General features: G+C 45.3%; 1 protein-coding gene across 1 annotated transcript in view; it reads left to right on the top strand.

Annotated features, from left to right (window-relative positions):
* LOC114850187 (uncharacterized) overlaps positions 1-18,577 on the top strand; it is a 49,998-nt gene extending 31,421 nt beyond the window's left edge. The window contains exon 6 of the mRNA XM_055506820.1: positions 17,827-18,577. Coding sequence (XP_055362795.1) covers positions 17,827-17,949 — 123 coding nt within the window. The 3' untranslated portion in view covers positions 17,950-18,577. The remainder of the gene's footprint in view (positions 1-17,826) is intronic.
* Positions 18,578-18,788: the final 211 nt, after the last annotated feature.

Genomic DNA, 18,788 nt, shown 5'->3' with positions numbered 1-18,788 from the left:
TACTACAGTAGTGCTTTTAACTTTAGCATGTTGAACTGCATATTGATAAAATTACCGTATTTTTCGCCATATAAGACGCACTGGCATATAAGACGCACCCAATTTTAAAGGAGGAAAATCTAGAAAAAAAAGATTCTGAACCAAATACTGTAGTAAAATTTTTTATATCAACTTTATAAAAGTTAACAGCAGTTTAAGAACAATCATTCACATTGCTAACAATCATTAGCAAGAATAGCAAGTAACATAGCATCCCCACTCCTCACCTGCTGCTGACGATCCGCGCTATGGTAGGATCGACGAGCAGAGGGCGTGATGACATCAGCGTACACCGCCGGGTGTACTAAGATTGCCGACGGCTCCGGAGCTAGACCGAAGCCGCGGCCTTTCCTATGGCGGTGACCGGGCTCCGCGGATCTCTGCATTCGCCGTATAAGACGCACCAACTTTTCCCCTTCAGTTTTGGGGAAAAAAAAATGCGTCTTATGCTGCGAAAAATACGGTACTTCATATCACATTCATCTATCTGATTGTGACAGAGCTCATTCACCAGAACACAGCATGCTTACAGTACAATTACCATTAGCTGTCAGACTTACAGCAATGCAGTAACATGAGATTTGAAACCCAAGTCTGGACCTGAAATCGCAACAACTACTACTACTCGGTGAAATTACATACTGAAAGTGTCCTGTCAGACTAAGGTGAAGACATTGTGCCATTGTATCATCCATGTTTAGTTTCAGGCCAGGTTTAGTTTAGTAGCCTGTGGTACAGTGTCGTTTAGTCTACAAGTTAGCGATTAGTCTACTGTTACTGTAGGAACTCCCCCTCCGAACCAGATGGGCTTGACAGGGAACAGGAGAGGAGATGTTGTGGAATGAGGAGCATTGTTTACGCCCGCACCAAGTGGGGAACTATTGCTCTCACAGAGCTTGGGTACGGCGCTCGTTACTGAGCCGAGGAATGATGGCGCTACGGCCAACATGCAACTGCACACAGCTGCCCTGTTACTAAAACTCCACCCTGGCCGCATACACTGACCAGGTCACAGTGGGAAAATGGAAGAGGGGAAACCCCAATTGCACGACCCAAACAAGAATAAAGTGAACATGAAATAATTTATTAAATACAAACATAAAGTTGCTGCAGTGCAGGACTAAAGCTCTAATGTAAAATGTAAGAACTAAAAATCACTGCGATGCAGGTAACAACAAAACTAATGACTCTATATAATTACGCTCCGTGATACACGGGCAACATGAACTCTAAACATGAAAACACAAGACGATAACGCTGGACAAATGAGAACTAAATTAAAACAGCTTGAATTCTACAGGCCAGTGTCATGCGGCGAGGTTCATTGCTTCTTCAAAGTCTTTTTTAACTCTTTTATAGCAGTAAGAGACCTGACCCACAGCCTCCATGTATTTTTCACAGCTCATACTCATTCTAAATTATAGAGAGGTGTAAATGTTCAGTTTGACCCTCAGTGAAGTTTTATGTTGTTTTTTTAAAACTTTAAATACTGCTTTAATCAGTTTTACAGAATAACACTTCAATCAAGGTTCAAATTACTTCTTAAGCACTTGCATTGTTTTACTTAGTGTCATTCAGTAAGTCTTTTTAGAAAAGTGAAACCCATTTGTGAGGATTCCCTGCGTTAAAGGATGGAAGCAGCGCCCCCTTCTGGATGAGGCACAGACCTGTCCAGCCTCCCCTCATGAGTTTTCTCTGTCGGTTTTAGCGCAATCAGAAAAGAAATAATTTCACAAAAACATCGACAAACACATTAGGCAGGTTGTACAAAGTCATGGTGTAGAATAAATCCGCCTCAAGGCTGCAAAAATTATACTGGAGACAAAATGTGAAACAGAAATCGATTACGCCTTTTGTCTGTCATGTTTTTCACCTGTTGTCATATTCATAGTCACCATTTCCTGTTGTTATTTTGTCAGCTTTTCGTTCTCAGTTTATTTTGAAACGACTTTTCTGTTTTACCTTGTCAGGTATTGGTTCCAGTTTCCGGTTTTATTTTGTAAGCACTTCTGTTTCTGGTCACACCACAGCCGTTGGAAGTGTCCTAGCCTGCTCCTTTTGTGCCTATGCCTTCACGTTTCAAGTGTATGACCCGGACTGTTTTGAGACTACAATTTCCGCATTAAAGCCCTTTTACTCACTCCCTCTGTCACCTGCGTCTGCACTGCGCATTTGGGTCCTCTCTCTGCCGTTCCGAGACAATTTTGTAGTACTTCCAGTTCTGTTCATCCAGGTGTAGTGCGAGCTTTACTTCTGGCCATATGTTCATCAGCTGTTAACAATAGACAATCAGTCATGGTATTTAACAACCAGAACTCACCTCCACTTTCTAGCGTTTTTCTTGTTTTGTTTTCCAGCTACCGTTCTTGCCTGTTATCCGATCTTGGTTTGTTAGTAGCACTGAGTTTGTGGTTCTAAAATGTAATTGTTTTGTTTGGATTTATTTCACAAGCCACTGCTGCTTTGTTTGTGTTTGGTTTTGGAGTTGTTTGTTTTGTTTATTGTGTGGGGATTATAAACTATTTTAATCTGTTGTGTGAAATATAGAAGTATTGTATATTTTCTTAAAGTCACGTTCCATTCTTCATTTTCAAAAGTTATATCCTACCTGAGAGGAAAACGCACCTTTAATTCAATATCTGTGTAAGTAATCATCCAAGGCTGTTGGTCACACTCTGTACAACAAGGCAACTGAATCCTAAACATGAAACATGAGAGCACAAGACAACTACAGACCTTCACAGGTGACAAGGACAGGACATCAAAAAACAAAAACTCCACGTCTTCAAAAACTCCTCTCTTTGAATTCACACGTAGCGGCCGTGCTTACAGCTTGAAACACCAGCACCACTGAAAACAAAAGCAGGGCTTAAATACTAAACTAAACACAGGTGTGACAAATTATAGGCTCAGGGACAGGAAATGAGTAACATGAATGGTGAAACCAAAACATGAGAGCACCCCTTGTGAAACAAAGGCTGATTGTCACATCTACAGTGAGTCTTGTTGTTTCACCTTTGTCTCCTGCATTTGCAGTGATTTTTAGTTCGTTTTTTTTTTGTTCTGGGCTTTAATCGTGGGGCTTAAATCTAAGTTTATTATTTACTTAAATGTGTTCTTATTTAACCTGCTCTGTGCATCCAGTTTATTTTTCTGTGTTTTGACATTTAATAAATGAGTGTATTTTAAAATCAGTTTTTTGTTTGCTGGTCATCCTGTGGGTTTAATTATGTCTTACATCATTGTTTTGCATCCGTCCTTCATGCTGCCTCTTGACCAGATCATTATTGTAAATGAGAGTTGGTTCTCAATTATTTTACCTGGTTAAATTTATATTAAAAAATATGGGTTCGTCTTACTCTGCTCGGCTCAGAGCACGCTTCCCCAAACTTTTCGAGAGCAAGAATTCCCTGCTCGGTGTGAGGATAGTTAGTAGTTTGTCACTCCACCTTTCTGTTGAGTCTGTGAGCATTTCCAGTCACACACTCTCATTACCCAGTTCATAAAAAAGTCATTGCTCATATTTTTTTGCTCATTTTAAACAACATAAAGGATGAATTCATAAAAAAAAACAGCAACAGAGACAGAAACATTCAATGTGAGAGGAAACCAGACACACAGACACACACCTGTGTTTATGACCTGCCAGTGAAGAGGCAGAGTCTTTCTCTTGCTGGAACCTATTGTGCTGTTGTCTCACGTGGACACATTATCTTAGGAAATGGAACTAAGGTGGCGTCCGTGCGTGAGTAATGAAACTGCAAAGTTGTTCCAATAAATACATAGTAGGGTGTAATGAAAGCCAAGAATGTCACTCTGCAGATTTAAGAAACACCCATGGTTTAGTGCTGTTCAGTGTTCAGTGTTGAATATTACACTGAAATATGGCATTAAATAGGGCCAGAAACCTAAAAATCAACATTAAAAGCACCCAAATCTTGGGAAAAATGAGACTCCAGACCTTCCACTACATGGAGAAATAGGCCAAAGTCTCTTTATTCAGTGTTACTGTGGGTTTTACTTTGAGATTCACCACCATTCTGATTGTTTTACTGGCCATCAATGTGTGTATGCTCTATACTGTACATATAGATCCACATGCCAGTGTACAGGCACAGCAAATGCTACAGTGTGTATCTAATGTAGAACTTAAGCAATTAATATTTTGAAAAACAATCATTTGTTTTTTCAGGATCAACACATTTAGCTCCTTCCACAACAAATGCAGTAGAGTGATATTCTTCTACTGAAATCTATACAGTAGTTGTTCATTTAGCTCATAGTATATCACAAAATGTGCTAGATTTAATTTATGTGATCTCTTGTATTTTATTTCTTGGGTTACCAAGACACGGATAATCTCCATTACAGTGACATTAAATTGAAAGAAAAGCAACAGACTAAGCAGACAGAGGAAGGACTGTGTACTCCTATATGAAACAGTAAAAGCTGGACATGATGTTGTCTTTGTCTCTGTAACAAGACTTTGCTACTAATTAAACAGTTCATGATTAAAAGTTATTATGGGAGATAGTGTAGTTCCAAATGAATGCAAGAAATTTTAGCCACTAATTTTAATGCTCAGCAGGTACAGTATGTAAGGTAGGTACCTAGGTAACCATTCATATTAGTCATGCAGAATGAATGTAACCATGGGATCTACCTGATCTATGTTTTTGCCCTAAGTTAGCTGAAATGTTTACTCCATCCATCCGTCTGTCCGTCCGTCCGTCCATCTGTCCATCTGTCCATTTTCTTTTTTTTTTTTGTTCTGTCCAGCAGTTTAACAAGCAGCATATCTTACGCTGAATGCCATATTGTGATGGACAGCTTTGCTTTAACAAGAGGAGTATATATGGAATATATATACTCTTCTTAATTTATGGTTTATTTAATGGTTTATTTAGCTAATCCAAAATATGTGTGATGTTGCTGTGTTGGTGGACAGGTTAAGTTTCTGCTTTAGGGTGTGTATGCGGGAGGGGGGGGGGGGGGGGGGGGGGGGGGGGTAAGGGGTGCAACCAGCTGCTGAAACCAAGCACATCTGTTAAGTAAACGATCGGAGCAAAATAAATAAGAAGCAGGGATGTACCTTAGGCTAACACATTTAAAACTAAACAACTGTTGTGCACATACTCATACAAACATATACATATCATATACATACATATGTGCATTGTTATACATATATCTAATACTACTTAATAAAAGTCATGACATACAACACCACAAATTCCATATTCACACATTATTGATATTGGTAGTGATAAGTATCAGTAATACTTACAGTTGGATTTGGAAAGTGTCCCACTACAAGGTTAGTAAGGCTGTAGCTTAACATTATTCACCCAAAGGGTGAGGCAGACGTTGGTGCATGAACAATGCCACTTGTGGAAGCCAGGGTGATGTGAGGGGCTCGGCCACTACGCCCATCCAACAAGCAGAGGAAAGAATCCTAGCAGCAAGGGAGCCCACACACCTTCAGTTCCAGGAGGGCAGGTGTTGCGACCCAAGCCGCCCACACAGAGCCCCCCAGGCAGAGCTGCAGCAGCCACAGAGACAGCACCCGAGGCCAGAGTGGGCCACCGTGGGTCAATGCTGTTCGCCCCATTAGAACCAGGGGCAAACACTCCCCCATCAACACACACACACCATAAACTCTCTCACAACAAACTAGTCAATCATACGTGAACCAATGCACTCACAGATACATTCTCGCACCCACACCATTCGCTTGATCACATTCGTGGGGAGGGTAGGTCTCCGGCCTGCCGTCCATGTGGCCCCAGGCAGGGACCGCAGCTCCTCCCGAGCCCCGCCCAACCCCCCCATTCCGGGGAAGGCACAGGGCAGCAGAAAAGGCACCCCAGAACCCTGCAATCCAGCTTGGACGTGAGTGTGTGGAACTAAAGTGCACTGAAGGTGGGTGACACCTCCAGGAGCACAACCGCTGGCTAACGGTGTGTCCCCCGGACAGTGCCCCCCCCCTCACCCTAAATGTCTTTTTTGCAGTTAAAATTGGGTGGTGATCTCTCCACCAGGGCCAGTGGGCGAGGCCACAACTGGCCTCAGCCCCAGGCCCTGAAAGAGCCCAGCCCCAGCCCTAAATGTATGTGTATGTGGCTAAGTATGAGGAACTTTGAGAGATAGCCCTGGGGTCCAGCAGACAGAGCCGTCAATGGGAAGGCTCTGTCTACTGCCCCCCCCGGAGGGAGCCCCCAGATTCCTGGACGAGTGTGTATGACTAATGCAATTAAAACTGCAGAGCATCCCACTTGGAAGGGACGGAACCACTTCCCGGTAGCCCCGGTCCCTCCATCAGCAGGACGCCCCTTGCAGACCTAAGTGGATGAATGTGGAGAAATGTAGTTGGGAAGCAGAGCACCAGGGTCCGCAGAGCCAGGTTCAAGACTGGCTAGCTACCCATCCCACCACCCCCCCACAACTCCCAGCCAGGAAGAGACAGCCGAGACCAAGGGACCGCAGTACTACTCTGTCCATCTGTCCATTTTCAACCGCTTATCCAGGACCAGGTTGCGGCTTCAGACTACCCTCTTCCTTGACATTTGATCCACCTTGGATGAAATGACTCAGATCATTTCATCCACCTTGGGGTTCCCAGCCCAGCCGGAAAAAATAGCCCCTCCAGGGTGTCCTGGGTCTTCCCCAGGGCCTCCTAACAGTGGGACATGAAGCTAACAGCACGTCATCCGCAAAAAGCAGATGCAATTCTGTGGTCCCCAAACCAGACCGCCTCCAGCTCCGGCTGTGCCTAGAAGTTCTGTCTATCAAAATAAATTATGTATAAAAGAAAATATAATATTTATGAATATAAAAATAATGAACAGAACCAGGGATAGTGAGTAACCATTCTGGAATTCAACAACTGGCAATGTAAACTAAGCTCCTGGTTGTACAGCCCTTAGCAAAGAGCCTCGGACTTCATACTCCCAGAGCACCCCTCACAGAATGCCATGGGGGACGCGGTTGACTGCCTTCTCCAGGTCCAAAATACCCAAGTGTACTGGTTGGGCAAACTCCCACAAACTCTCGAGCACCCTAAAACCAGGTTGTTCCTGTATCTGAGGTTTGACTATCGGTCAAATTCTCCTTTCCAGTACCCTGGCATAGATTTTCCCAGGTAGGCTGAGAAATGTGATCCCCCCCATAGTTGGGACACACTTCTCTAACCCCCTTTTTATAAAGAGGGACAACCACTCCGATTGTCCAATCAAAAAAACTGCCCTTATCTTTTATGTAATGTTGCAGTAATATGGCACCCAAGACAGACAAGTGCACCTCTGAGTCCAACAGTCAACAGTGGCAAATATAAATCATACATGTTTTCCTCCTCTGCTCTGAACAGAACAGAACAGAAACCACCTCCAATTTTCATATTTCACACACAAAGCTGACAGCAGCTGACGTCTGTTTATTTCAGGTGTTCAGCTGTTTCTTTGCAGACAGCAAAATGTTACTGTACATGAAGACGACAACAAACAAGGCAGCGTTTTGCAAACTGACCGCATGTAGCAGACTACAGCTTCTACAGATGATACTCTCATTCTGTCATTCTGTCTGATTTATGTGGCTGTTCTTTGAGCAAATTGAACTTTTTTTATTGGTGCTTATGTATAAATTGAAAATTAATACACCAATGCACAGATTACGTGAGCACTCCAACACTCTGTGCACTCAGTGTTGGAACAGTAAGGAAGCAGGGTGTACAGGGTTGAAAGTTTTTTTTTTTTAATGAGCTTGTGTATAAATAAAACTTGTTATTTATAAACTCAAGTTTTGTTTTTACACATTGTGAGAGGAACAAGGACACGTGCTGAAAAGACATTAGTAATGTTTAACTGTCAAACAGGAAGAATCTGATGTCTGTCAGGGGAGGAGTGTGATACACACTACACAGGAAGAGACAACACAGTGTGGTCTGAGAAGAACGAACTAAAGTCAAAAATGAGGTGAAAGAAAAGTGGGAACAGACCTGTTTGACCAAAGTCACCACAAGCAATATGTGTTAGCTGAATTCTAATGCTATTGATGTATACTGTACATCAAGTATATATACATGTATTTTCCCATGTCTTCAGTCAAACAGCAACCATCCTGAATAAGATCCAGTAACCATCACAACGGCAGACATCCAAGAGAAAGTCTCAGGTATGAAGAACTGGACAGCACCGGGCCCTGACATGATCCATGCTACTGGTTGAAGAAGCTAACCTCACGCCATGAGCACCTGGCGGCAAAAATGAACAACCTACTAGTAGATGGAACTCACCCTGAATGGTTAACGGAAGGCCAAACAGTCCTGATCCTGAAGGACCCCCAGAAGGGTGCAGTCCCATCCAACTACAGCCCAACAACCTGCCTCTGCACAACATGGAAGCTCCTGTCAGGCATCATAGCAGCCATTATGAGCAGGCACATGGATCAATACATGAGCAGTGCCCAGAAAGAAATTGGTAGTAACAACAGGGGGCAAAACACCAGCTACTGGTAGACAAAGCAGTCGCCTGAGACTGTATGACCAGACATACCAACCTCTGTGATACTCTGTATCACAGAATGTGACCTCAGATGACCTGGATTATGCAGTTATTATGTATTATAATATTATACATTATACATATAATACATATTATGTGCAGGTCCATTTCCCAAAACACCCAAACTAATTTGTGGCCGCCATGTGTTTCTGTTGATGTTCCTGTGTCTGACTTTTGTGGATGTTTAATGCGTCACAGAGGAGGAACTTAACGAGACAGATATGACTTGTGGGGGAGGAGTGACTAAGATGTACAGTGAAGAGGAAGAGGCAGCCCAGTGTGGTCTGGTTACAACTGAGGTAAATCATAGAGAACATTAAACTAAGCTCTAAAACCTAATCAATATATGTGAACATGTGAAAATCAAAGGTTTTCTCATCAACACAACCCAATACAATATTGTACGTTTTTAGAAAAACATAAATGACTAATGATCTCTCAGGGGAGGGGCAAGATACACATTACACAGGAAGAGACAACACAGTGTAAAAGTCCACAACAGGAAGACTTTAGATGTGACCACAAACGTCACATGGTCCCGTTTTTATAGACCAAGAAGAACACTACACTTAATGAGAACAGAAATATGTCCATACCTTACCTACAGTAACCACATCATTGCCATCTACTCATCCACACTACCATACTCAGACAGCATTTTAGGATACAGTAACCTGTGAGCTTTATTTACTGTTTAGGTCAGGCTTGACAAAAAAATACCACTTATCAGCCCACAAATTGTGGTCACATAATATATTTTTTTAATTTAACATGGTTATAGGTATTTCTGCTTTTAATTGATGTGTATATATTAGTGGAAATGTAAATTGAACCGATGGAGGAGGCGCCAGAGACAGTGTGAGTCTGATGTCAATAACAACTCACCAGGAAAAAATGTTTAAATGAAGCTGAGTAAAAGTCACTCATGAGCACAGAAAAAAATATATGACCTACAACCTACATTTAGGTGAAGTCTACATAACTAACAAGCTTTATTCATTGCTGTAATTGTCTTGTATTAGGAATGAGTATCATAAATACCAAGGCATCGTTTTCTGTGTTACCAAATATGGACAAGCAGCGAGTCATGTTCTCCCTCCACACAGCGGCCAAGTTCATTCTGTGGTGACAACTCAGATCAAAAGATATAAGGACTGGCCTTCAGCTCTGCATTAACCACAAACAACAAAACATGTGCTACTCTCACACAGACATGTTCCTGCTTTCAACAATTAGAGAGGTTGTGCTGTACATGCAGAGACAAATGCAACTCCCTCAAACCAGGAAGACTTGCTGTCAGTTTCAAGTTAGGAAATGTACACAACTACCTATTATTTATTAGAGGGCCAAAACATTTGTTACAAAACTTAAAGGACGCAGGTGGTGGTTAAATACACGGAGACTTGATTACCGATTACAGACAGGTGAGGTGAATGAACTAGGGAGTGAGCAAATGAACTGATAACAGGAAGTCTACAAAATAAAACAGGAAGTAGTGTGACAACAGGACATGGCGTGAAACATGACAGTACCCCCCCCCCCCCATGGCGCCTTCCACGGCGCCCACGGAAGCCCCCCCCCCCAAACCAGGGCGGGCCGAGGGTGGTCCCAGGAGGAGGGGACCGAATCCCTACCCCTTACGGCAAACGAGCAGGGTGGGTGGAGGGAGGACCGGAGGAGGGCCAAAACAAGAGTCCACACGACAAAACCAAAGTCCACGAACGGGGACGACACGAAGTCCAGAGATTCCCTCACGGAGGGTGAAGGCGCGGCGAGATCCTGCTCAGCCGCCGCTGAGCCCGGGTGGCACTCTCAGTGCCCTTGAACTGGGCCGACGTCCCCGGGGACCACCCCGAATGGCGACGTCCTCCAGGCGGACGCTGATCCGAGGGGCTGAGGAGTCGAGGCGGACGTCGCCGCAGGAGGCAGCGCCATCCAGGCAGCAGGAGGCGCCGAGGGCGAGACCACCAGTCCGGCAGCCGAGACAAGGACGAGGCAGGAACCAGAGACGCCCTCCTTGGACCTCCACGACGAGACACAGAAACCAGCGGCGTCCTCCTTAGACCACCGCGACGAAAAACAGGAACCAGCGGCGTCCTTCTTGGACCACCGCGACGAGACACAGGAACGACCCCCTCCTGGAGGTCGGCAGGAACTAGGGCAGGGGCAACCTCCTCCTGGAGGTCAACTGGAACTAGGACGGGGGCGACCTCCTCCTGGAGGTCGGCTGGAACTAGGACGGGGGCCACCTCCTCCTGGAGGTCGGCTGGAACTAGGACGGGGGCCACCTCCTCCTGGAGGTCGGCTGGAACTAGGACGGGGGCCACCTCCTCCTGGAGGTCGGCTGGAACTAGGACGGGGGCCACCTCCTCCTGGAGGTCGGCTGGAACTGCGGCGGCAACTCCGGCTGACGCGACCTCCCCCTGGAGGTCGGCGGGAACCGCGGCGGCAACTCCGGCTGGCGCGGCCTCCTCCTGGAGGTGCGCAGGGACTGCAGCTGGCGCGACCTCCTCCTGGAGGTGCGCAGGGACTGCAGCTGGCGCAACCTCCTCCTGGAGGTGCGCAGGAGCTGCAGCAGGCGCGGCCTCCTCCTGGAGGTGCGCAGGAGCTGCAGCAGGCGCGGCCTCCTCCTGGAGGTGCGCAGGAGCTGCAGCAGGCGCGGCCGCCACCTGGAGGCCGGCGGGCGCTGCGGCTCCGAGGGTGACAGGGACTGGAACGACCTCTCTCGGGCCGACAGGAACGGGAACGACCGCTACAGGGCCGACAGGAACGGGAACGACCGCTACAGGGCCGACAGGAACGGGAACAACCGCTACAGGGCCGACAGGAACGGGAACGACCGCTACAGGGCCGACAGGAACGGGAACGACCTCTACTTGGCCGACGGCAGCGGGAGCTGGAACGGCCTCTACTTGGCCAACGGGAACAGGACCAGGGACACGGGTAGGCCGCAACATGGCCGACAGGAACGGCCTCAACATGGCCGACAGGAACAGGAATGGCCTCAACATGGCCGACAGGAACAGGAATGGCCTCAACATGGCCGACAGGAACGGGGACTGGAACGGCCGCAACATGGCCGACAGGAACGGCCTCAACATGGCCGACAGGAACAGGAACGGCCTCAACAGGGCCGACAGGAACAGGGACTGGAACGGCCTCAACATGGCCGACAGGAACGGGAACGGCGTCCTTACTGGAGCCGACAGGAACAGGAACGGCGACCTTACTGGAGCCGACAAGGACAGGAAGGACCCCTAACGGGTCGACAGGAACTGGAACGACGTCCCCTCCGGAGCCGGCAGGGCTGCTTACAGGTGCCGAGCTCGACGGGGTAGACGTCGGGCCTGATTGGGTGGGGCTAACACTCGACAGACGGAAGGTGTTCTCTGGCTAGGACAAGGCCTGAGCGTGACTGGACTGGACTGGGACAGGAACGCGACTCGACTGGACCTGAACATGACCGGACTGGACTGGGACGTGACTCGACGGGGCTGGAACCTGGACTGGGCTCGACTGGGCTGAAACCTGGACTGGGCTCGACTGGGCTGAAACCTGGACTGGGCTCGACTGGACTGGGCTCGACTGGACTGGGCTCGACTAGACTAGAACAAGAGCGTGGCGAGGCTGAACTGCGACTGGAGACTGGGCAAAACACGGCTGAACTGGAGACTGGGCAAAACACGGCTGAACTGGAGACTGGGCAAAACACGGCTGAACTGGAGACTGAACAGCTCGCGGCTGAACTGGAGACTGAACAGCTCGCGGCTGGACTGGAGACTGAACAGCTCGCGGCTGGACTGGAGACTGAACAGCTCGCGGCTGGACTGGAGTCGGTAATCCTCCGCGAGGATTTTAAAATAGACTTGGAGGTCGCTAGGTAACTCGGCGCAGGTAAATTCCATACTCCCTCGGGAGAATAATACTCGCCGTTAAAAAAAAGAAGCGAGAAAAAACAGTCACTGACCTGACCGGAGGCTGAGTGCTGGCTGGGTCCAAGCTGGCCAGATTGTTCTGTCAGACTCGGGCAGGCGGCGGACCCACATGCACAGCACGGAGGCAGGATAATGATCAAACAGAGGTTTATTGCTATAAGCAGAGTCAGGCGGTCCAGGTCGTACATAAAAAAACTCGGGTTTAAAACACCGGCGGGGAGCAAGCGATCTCAGGTCCAGTAGACAGGCAGGGTTCGTACATAGGTGGTCACGGCAAAAGTACAGGCAGGGATAAGGCAAAACTCACGGTAAGTAGTTAGTCCAGGTTCGCTTACAGATGGCGGTACAACCGAGGATCAGGCAGGGTACACGGTTCAAAGAAAAACAGGAACAAAACACGAGGGTCACGGAGCACAAAACACTAGAACGAGGAAACTCAGGGAACTCGGGAGACACAGGAAACTCGAGGAACTCAAGGCACTCAGGAAACTAACGAAACTCAGGAAACTCAGGAAACTCATGAAACTCGACAATCTGGCGGAGAACTAAGGACGCAGGTGGTGGTTAAATACACGGAGACTTGATTACCGATTACAGACAGGTGAGGTGAATGAATTAGGGAGTGAGCAAATGAACTGATAACAGGAAGTCTACAAAATAAAACAGGAAGTAGTGTGACAACAGGACATGGCGTGAAACATGACAGACAACAGGACATGGCGTGAAACATGACAAAAGGAGCAAAAAACAGCTTAATCTCTTTAAAATCTAAAGAATTACAGCTTAAACTTACTGTGGCCGAACAAAGCCAGAGAGTTAACAACAAAAAATCACAGCAATGCTAGAAAAGAAAACACTAAATAATGTAGAAAAACAGAAAGTGCCGCATAGTGGGAACTAAAGCCATGTCTCTACCTAAGAACAAAAGCCAACAAAACACAACAACAAAATCACTGCCAGATGAACCCCCTGATGGAGGACGTCCCCGTCCGAGTCCGTTGCTCAGCTGACAGGCAGCTGATAACTGAAGACCACCTTGAGAGCAGAACACCCCAATGTAAAGGAAGGCAGGGAGTGTGGGCATATTCTATCCATGGAACCTGATGAGCCCATGAAGCGGATGCGTCAATGCTGTGCAGCAGAGAAGGGACTTGATCTCCTGGTTGAGTCGTTCAGTCTCACCATTAGTTTGTGGACGCAGTCTGGACTTTTGTGTGCCATTTCCTCTTTTGATTTTGACATTTCCTGTTTTGTTTCTACCAGTTTTAGTTCTCGCTTTACAGTATATTTCTAGTCAGGTGGTCTCATTTAATGGACAGGAGGCCACCCGATGACCCTCCTGCCCACGATACAAACGCAAACCAGATTCAAAAAGACGCTGAAGCTTCTCAGGCGACAGCGTTGCCCGACCCAGCTGCATGGGTGCTTCCCAGTCCAGCGCCGATCAGAAGCTGCGAGGGGAAAGTTGACTTGGGGGCTGAATTGTTAAAAAATTACATATGCTCTTAGTTGATTTTGTATGGTTTTACATGTACTTTTTTCTAGTAATAGCCCATCAAAATAGAAGTCATCAAACGCTAGCCTAACCCTGGTAATATACCTAATGTATAGCTATATTTGTATGATAGAATGAAGCTGAAGAAGGTTACAAAGGTTTTAGTGCAGACAGTGAGGTGAACGTCTCCAAAATGGCCACTTCAGCATTCACACTTCATTATGGCACCATTTGTGAACAAGGTCAGCAAACTGCAACATCTCCTGGGCTTTGCCTGGTTGGGATCCTGTAAAAGCTAGCTGTCTGTATTTGATCAGACAGGATCTGTTCAAATACAGACAGTAGCTGTTCACAGCAACGTCAACAAAGTGGAAGAACAATGTCTTATATCACTTTGTAGTCAGCATGCACAGTGTTGTTCAGACTGATAATACCACCAATAAGAAGCCATACACTGTCATGTGCTGTATCAAACATGCACTGGGAGGCAGGAGAGGACGTCCTGGTGGAGCTTGTCCTGTGGTGTGACAGTAGTTGCCCTGTTTCTGTACTGTAAGAAAAGCTGCTGCTCGGCTGCCCTGTAGGTTTTCTACTGTATGTAGAAAAGCCAAATGGCTACTCTGTGGTATTTTTATTAATCGGTAAAACAGCAGTTCATCACATTATGTAATGAACCCAACTCTGGCTGTAATGTTCACCAAGAACATTCTGCTTTTGTTCTATCAGAGCACATATGTGGAGGGTGTGTCAGGTTTTGGCAGAGATCGGACCCACATGCACAGCGATGAAGCGGTAGACAGATGGTATGATTAAAGTGATATTTAATGCAAGAATCCAGGTCACAGACGGTCCAAGTCATACACAGGTAGGCACAGTTCAGCAGCACACAAGGGATAAGCATAATCGGGTCCGGTAACAGGCGTGGGTGACTACCAAAAGGCTCAGGTCTCAGAACTAGAATCGTCTGGCTCAGACAGGTCCAGAATCAGGCAGAGTTCAGCAACAGAGTAGAGACTTACAAAACCGGTCAGGATCAGGCGAGAAACGATGGTCAGAGGTACAGAACTGGGTCGTCAACAGGATAAGCTGAACTAGAGAATTGCTGGAACGTGAGGTCATAGAATCAACGATCTGGCGGATAACAACGGTGACAGGTGGTGCTTAAATGTCCTGGTGAGTAATGATGAATAGGGTACAGGTGCGTGAATGAAAACCGGAAGTAAAGTTAGCGTAACCAGAGTGATGTGACAAAACCGGAACTACTAAGCTAAAACAGAAAGTGAAAAACTGGCGCTCTGACAGGGTGAGTGGGTTTTAAAGCACAATAAAATGCAGATCAATGTAAGAAGATGATCTTTGCATGAAAGGTTCAATCTAGAATGTTTCAGGCTCCAGGAGTAAAACATAGGAGGCTTCATCTCAAAAGCTGACTCTATACTTCCTACTCTGTTTCCTGTTGCCATTTTACTTCTGGTAGCTAAATGGGTAGCGCATTGACCTGGTAAGAAAAAGGTCACCAGTTCAATCCCACCTGGTGTGTCCTTAAACAAGACACTTCACATTAGCTCTTTGGACCTCTGCCGGTGTGTCAGCCTATTGCTCCCCAATGGGGCTGGCTCAGGTGCAGAGGATAATTTCACCAAGGGGATCAAAAAAGTAGGGATCTTATTTTATCTTAGGAGAAAACTGATAAAACTGTAACTAAAAGAAGAAACCAGCAATGTATCAGACAGGAATGAGCAGGAGTACAGGGGGGGTCATGTCTGACTTTGTAGACTCAAAGCAGTTAGTGGTTGAGTTCAGAATGTTCCCTTCTTCACCACACACACCTGTGAACACATTTAGATACAACAATAAACTGGACTGGTCAAACAACACGTACAGTCTGTACAAAAAGGGCCAGAGTCGCCTCCACCTGCTGAGGTGACCGAGGTCCTTTGGTGTGTGCAGACAGCTGCTAAGGACTTTCTATGATACTGTGGTGGCGTCACTAGTCCTGTATGGAATTGTGTGCTGGGTGGGGGGTATTTTAATACCGTTTTTTGTTTCTATCTTGTTTCTGTCTGTTGTTTTTGTTCAAAGTTATGTGGCTGCTGCAAACAAAAAAAATTCCCCATCATGTGATTAATAATAATCTAATTTAATCTGATATTGCAGCTGCATTTTATCCAGGCAAAACGTTTGACACCTCATATTACATCTCACAAGTGTCCCCTACATTATGACACCAAATGCATTCAAATAGCCTTTATTGTTGCAAAGATATAGTCTGTATGGTAGCTATAACTCCCCTCCACCCACACCCCCCTACAAGGCAAGAAAATAGGGCTTGGGGCTCAAAGGGATCCACATGTACTTATTTACCATCCCAGCAGTGGATTTAAAGAGATGACTACATGCAGCAACGCCTCCTCATATTCATTGTGGAAACCGACCCGTTGTTTGCATCTTTCTGTACTGGGGCAGTGGGAACCAGTCGACAATAAACAAGGTCAAAATTGCAGGAACATCAACAACCTCAGGTTTTATTACAATGGACATTCACAACTTCATGTTGACGTTGTACATTTTCTAAACTTGGACTAATCCCCACTGGTTTTAATGGTAACATGAATGTGGCCAGTTAAAAAGGCTCCACCTCTAAAGCAGACAGTTCCTTCCTGGAGCACAGTTATATTACAGACACTGCAGAGCTACGACCAGTCGCACCATGAAGACCTTCATCTGGATCAATACTGTCGTTATCTGCAGCATCAGTAAGTACCAACAACACTCTCAACATCTGGATCACACTCAATTAAAAACAATCCTTTAACGTCTGTAACAACTAACTCTAGTTGTCTCCTGTTTGTTTCAGGCTGGATCTCTGTCTCAGTGGTTCAGTCTCAGAATGCGAAGGTCCAGCCTGGTCAAAGTGTCACACTGAGGTCCCCAAGACTGTCTAAAGACACTGTGATGATCTGGTCCAGACTGATCAATAAAACCACAGCCAGCTGCATCTGTTTTATCACCTCATTTAAAGGAAAAGCTGAATTCTGTGATGGATTTAATAATGAAAAGTTTGAAATGAAAGACAACACCAGTGGAGTGTATCTCACAGTTAAAAAGGTTGATTTGTCCGATTCCAGAATCTATTTCTGCGAATTTTTCAACAGTGGCTAAAGCACTTACTATGTTACACGTTTAAATGTTGAAGGTAATCTGTTTTCTCTTTTCTTTTTATTTGTCTGTTAGAATAGTTGATAATTATAGGAAAACTATTCATAATTTATTGCTAATCAGACAGTGTTTAATGTTGATGTTTCTTATTTGTGAACAGGCAGTGAGGAAACTCAGGACACAAAGTCTAAAAGTAAGACTGAAGTTTTCTGTTATTGTGTAGATTTGTCTGTTGTTTGCACATAAATGCAGTTTAAATGTGTTTATTTAATTTATCAGAGTGTAATAAAACTGATGGAACAACATATGTAATGAGCTTGATCCTCGGTGGTCTGACTGTTTTCCTTCTCGTGGTCGTTACTGGTGTGATTGTTTCACTCGGAAAACGTCAAGCAGGTACTTTATTAGAATGAAATTATACTTTATACATTCTCCATAATTATGTTTCAGTTTAAGTATTAATGTGTCTCTTTGATTCAACTTCTGGTGAAAAACAAGATCCACAACTCCATGAGGTAAATCAACGTCGATTTTGTGTAAAAAAATAACTTTACTATATTGATGTGGTGAATTGTGACAACCAAATATGTTTATTTCCTCAAATCTCATCTTTTTTGTCACATGTAACTCTGATTTACAGAATGTGGACTGTGACAACCTAACGGCTGCAGCACTGAGTGTGTTTTCACCAGCAGTAAGAAGCAGGAGACCTGCATCACAGAGACAAGTGGAGACTCATGTTACTTACGCTGCCAGCAGATAGACTCACAGAGCAACTGCTGCTCTTATCAGACTGATCTACTGCTGTGTTCTGATGGGAACTTACTGAAACTAGGGAGAAATGAGTGAGTGAACATACAGACGTGGTTCAGGTCATGATCCTCTCATGTCTCACTCGATCCTCCTATTATGACCTGACTTTGGTGACACACTGATGAAGGTCTGCAGCAGAGCAGGGCTGAGTGAGACACATCACTAGTTTGACATGAAGAGACAATAAGATGTAGAAAAACAATGAGGCCTGTGAACTTGATAAAAATGTCTGAGATGAACCAATAAACTGTATCTGACTTTGTTGTGAAACTCAAATTCTCCATTTGCACATTAGTATATTTACCGTGTGACCTGATGTTAATGAGCTATGAGTTATAAAATGGCTGATGGTGTATTTATTAAAGCAAATGACATATACATTGTTGAAGTTTACACTGCAGTGGAAAGCAGAAGTGTTTGTATTAGTGACGTGTCTGATTCTGTATCTTCACACTTCTCAAACCGACACGTGACTAAATTATCTCCACTTATTGTAAACACATCTATAAAACCTGTGAAACGTCTGATGCAGCTCAACGACTCTTTAGACTCATGAAAGCGTTGACTCTGCTGCATCTACAGCACGTTTAACACATCACAGCAACAGAACTACAGCAGCAGCAGCTCCATTCATCTCCACTATGATACATTCACTGTTCAATGCAGCTGATACGATGATACTAAAACTCAGAGCTGTCACTCACTGAGAACAGAATCACATCAGAGTAGAAACGACTCAACAAGTTAGTGTCAGTAACTAATGTTATGATCAGTTGGGTTGAATGACAG

Source organism: Betta splendens, chromosome 2, assembly GCF_900634795.4.
Source record: "Betta splendens chromosome 2, fBetSpl5.4, whole genome shotgun sequence".
In the NCBI taxonomy this organism is placed as follows: domain Eukaryota; kingdom Metazoa; phylum Chordata; class Actinopteri; order Anabantiformes; family Osphronemidae; genus Betta; species Betta splendens.
This window is presented reverse-complemented; position numbering and strand designations above follow the sequence as displayed.